The sequence below is a fragment of the Myotis brandtii genome, unplaced genomic scaffold (genome assembly GCF_000412655.1).
Source record: "Myotis brandtii unplaced genomic scaffold, ASM41265v1 C42586138, whole genome shotgun sequence".
NCBI lineage: Eukaryota > Metazoa > Chordata > Mammalia > Chiroptera > Vespertilionidae > Myotis > Myotis brandtii.
In genome coordinates this window covers 298-1,746 of record NW_005325907.1, presented here as the reverse complement: position 1 = coordinate 1,746, position 1,449 = coordinate 298, and the positions used below count along the sequence as shown (strand labels likewise).

General features: G+C 44.2%; 1 protein-coding gene across 1 annotated transcript; it reads right to left on the bottom strand.

The window, feature by feature from the left end:
- Positions 1-233: 233 nt before the first annotated feature.
- Positions 234-1,165, bottom strand: LOC106724038 (fer-1-like protein 6; the record flags this gene model as incomplete). Its single annotated transcript, XM_014529847.1, has 2 exons — positions 234-420; positions 1,009-1,165. Coding segments are annotated over 2 exons (344 nt in total), but the record flags the coding sequence as incomplete, so codon positions are not given.
- Between the last annotated feature and the right edge of the window lie 284 nt (positions 1,166-1,449).

Below are 1,449 nucleotides of genomic sequence, written 5' to 3'. Positions count from 1 at the left end.
GCCTGTCTGCCCAGGTTCTAACCATGATGCCCAGTGGCTCCTCTCCATGATCTCCAATGGACAGTGAGTGAGCAATCCTCCCCTTCTTTCTTGCCACATGACTCGGTGCCTCTTTGCGGCAAGTTTTTTCTCTCAAGGCACTTCCTAATTTTGATTTTAACTTCATATCATTTGACTAGAAATGTCCTAGGTAAAGACCAGGCCTGTCATTGTTGGTGACAATAGTTCCTCACCATCTGCCCAGCGAAGGAGACCTCCACGAAGGGATCCACGAGGTCCTTACTGTCACCCACAAATGCTTTGGTGACGTTCGCCATGATGCTGGAGTTCATCTTGGGCAACCCTTCTGCTTTGTAGAGTCTCACATAGAATCTGGCCCAGGGTCTCTCTGATGGAAACCCTTGAGGGATCAAAAGGTTCCTTAGAGGAGGACAAAAACAAAAAATAAAAAAGCGCTCTCATGTAAAAGAATAGGGACAAAAGCTAGAAGCATAAAGAAAGATCCTGATATGTGACAGAAATCTGAAAAGATTAGGATCTATTGCTAAAATGAGTTTTCTTCTTAGTTTAATGACAGTGAAGGGTATGATTAGAGTGAATGCAAACTCACTTAGGTCCTACAATTATAGAATAAACACTGTCTCCCACGCTGTACCTTACAATAGGTACATTAAGTCTCCCCATTTTATAAATCAGTGGTTGAAATTATAATTCTTTCAAAGGAAAATCAGCTAAATTCAAATAAATCAGATAAGCTCAGGAATAGCTTGTCTGTTATGGGTTATTATAGGAAGACAGGCTCTACTTGTCCTAGAAACTGACTTCCAAATGCATAGTTACACCTTCCGTCAGACACATCTCAATGACTCAGATAGAGCAGAATCCCATGTGGATAAGCTATAAACTTGGCCATTCTCGTGTACCCATAAGGAAAGGGAGGGAGGGAAAGAGATATGGAAATGGGAACATATCATTTCCATTGCCCAGCCCTGGATGAATCTGTCTCACTTTTCTATTTGTTCCTCAGCATCGGAGATTTTCGGGTTGGTCTTTAAGATGTCGCCTTTCCCAATCACGCTGATGTCACACTTCAGATACCCCTTCGTGCCAATCCTGATATCACCAGGGTCTGTGAGCAGGGCCCACTTGTCACAGAACTGATGACCTGTAAAAGTGTCCTGACAGCTCAGATATCCTGCACAGATGGACCCAGCCCCACCCAATGCTCTCCCACACCCAAGGTCTCCCACACTCTACTGAGGGATTACCTCATCTGGGCTATTTCCAAGTCTCATGCCACCTCCCTCTCCTCCTTTCCCACCTGTCCTTTACTTCCCATCCTCTTCACCATCTTTTTCTCCAACCGGTCACAAGTATTTGGGAAGCCTTTCAACCTGATAGAAATCCCCTAGCCAGAATTCTAGATTTGATGAAGTAGGAGGACATTAA